Source organism: Aplysia californica, unplaced genomic scaffold, assembly GCF_000002075.1.
Source record: "Aplysia californica isolate F4 #8 unplaced genomic scaffold, AplCal3.0 scaffold00191, whole genome shotgun sequence".
In the NCBI taxonomy this organism is placed as follows: domain Eukaryota; kingdom Metazoa; phylum Mollusca; class Gastropoda; order Aplysiida; family Aplysiidae; genus Aplysia; species Aplysia californica.
Genome location: NW_004797461.1, coordinates 924,855 through 927,167, shown reverse-complemented (window position 1 = coordinate 927,167; position 2,313 = coordinate 924,855). Strand labels below are relative to the sequence as shown.

Below are 2,313 nucleotides of genomic sequence, written 5' to 3'. Positions count from 1 at the left end.
CACACACACACACACACACACACACACACACATTCATCTGCCTTTCCAAAGAGAACGCCTATGACGTGACAAGCCCTTTGTGTAAAAATGTCATTTTGGTAGCCCGAAGAGATCAATGTTCATTTTTATCATTTAATATTACCATCTTTTTACAAACAGGATAACAATTTTAGTTTGATTTCGAAGGGCAACGCCGGAGAGGAAGACGTTAATTGTTTCTCAGTCTGTTATGAATAATCAAATCTAGATCTAGGCGGAAAACCCCCAACAAAAAACAAATTTCGAGTCCAGACAAATACGAATTAAGGCTAGAGGGAAAGACATTCATTTTTGCGATCAACTCGTTACGAATTAAGACCAGAATACCAGACATTTTTGTAATCATCTCGTTATGAAGTAAGGCCAAAAGGAAAGGCATTAATTAATTTTTGTGATCAGCTCGTTTTGAATTAAGGCCAAGATAAAAGACATTATATAGTGATCAGTTACTGTCCTGATTTAAGGCCAGAATGAAAGATTTTTTTGGTGATCAGCCCCTGAATTAAGGCCAAGATAAAAGACATTTTTTGTGACCAGCTTGTTACGTCATAAGCACTCTGGGTTCAAAAGGTCAATGAATACGGTAGGCACAGTGCGAGCCAACAGTGCAGTTCACAAGACAACAGTCACAATAACAACAACCACAATAATGACAGTGGGATGACGACGACGACAACAACAACAACAACAACAACAACAACAACAGCAACAACATTAACAACAATAACGACGACAACAATGACGACAACGACAACGATAAAACAGGAAGAAGCAACGTCAGCGCAAATAACATGAGCGACCGTTCCCTAGGTGTGTTTATCATCACCCCAAAGTGAAGTGGTAGTAATTTTTTGGTGCATTAAAAAAAAATTACCCAACCCTAAAAAAATGTGATTGCAATTTCAAAAGAAACAATCCTTCGAAAAAAAAACAAATAGAAGCCCTCATCGCGTATTTCTGGTCCTTGTTTTTGAGTGAGTGACATACCTTGCTGTCAGGAACCACCTTTTGCCAGATTGGCCAGCAGAAATTGGAAGATAAATACAACATTCAGAACATGCGAAATCGGAAAAAGGCTGGTGAGAAAAATATACATTTGTTGTAGCAGATGTGATTTAACGTCGAACACAGTTTTAAAATAAAGTAAGAAAAAAGATAGAAGGAAGACTAACAGAGAAACAGATATGATTTGTCTCAAGATTTGTGTCTTGATGAGTATCAATCTACTAGATAGCCTAGTAAATGATCAGGAATGATAATCTCTCCCTGTTTGTTTGCACACAATAGATCAATGAATAAAGATATATGTCAAAAGAGTATCGAAAATATTGTTGTTTAGAAAAAAAGAAAGAAAAGGCCGTTATCTATTACCTATATGTTTTAGTATGAAGCAAGAAATAATCGAGTATGTTCTTTTTGAACTTTAGGCCAAAAAAAAGCAATTGATAACATGATGCTCTTTTTCTCAATACATAAATAATTCTCAGGAGAACTTTTGTCTGAGGAATCGAAAAACAGAGCCTACAATATCAAAGTAGAACTAACACATCTCTTTTAAAATAGTTGTAATTGTATTCACTTCCTAAAAATGTTAAAGGAAATAATAATGGTCTATACACTATAAACAAAATAATGATGTTCTTTTTCCAAGTCTAACTGGATCTTTTTAAACACGTTCTCAGAATAGATACATATGCCAAATTAATACGATTTAAAGAAATAAAAAGTCGGAATAAGATGATAATACATGTATACAAAACGAAAATCAAATGAACTTGTTGACATCACAGATAAGGCATTGAGTTAAATAATTAATGAGAACACCCACAAAATGTAAACAACACAAGCGAGCCCACGAGACAAAGTTAGAGAAAAACGACGCGGCAGTGAGTCCAGCGGAAACATCATAAGTGCACACACTTGCAAGAATTGGGAGGAAAATGTGACGTATGTAGTATTATGAAGAATACTAGACAACACAGTGAGTAGTCGGTATTATCATGTGTACAATATTTATCACATTTTTTTTTCTTGCATGAAGACGGAAAAGATGACGTGTGTGTTAACTGCTGGAACAGGCATTCCCACAAAGGGGGTAAAATTAGTAAGTTATTTATAAATGGTACATAGATCCCCGGGCCCATTTATAAATGGTTCATAGATCCCCATTTATAAATGGCACATAGATCCCCATTTATAAATGGTACATAGATTCCCATTTATAAATGGTACATAGATCCCCATTTATAAATGGCACATATATCTTGATCCCCA

At 35.2% G+C, this 2,313-nt stretch overlaps 1 protein-coding gene across 1 annotated transcript in view; it reads right to left on the bottom strand.

Annotated features, from left to right (window-relative positions):
* The window catches only part of LOC101863672 (anoctamin-7), a 38,913-nt gene extending 37,809 nt beyond the window's left edge, over nt 1-1,104 (bottom strand). The window contains exon 1 of the mRNA XM_035969882.1: nt 1,027-1,104. Within this exon, the coding sequence (XP_035825775.1) occupies nt 1,027-1,089 (63 nt within the window). The 5' untranslated portion in view covers nt 1,090-1,104. The remainder of the gene's footprint in view (nt 1-1,026) is intronic.
* Between the last annotated feature and the right edge of the window lie 1,209 nt (nt 1,105-2,313).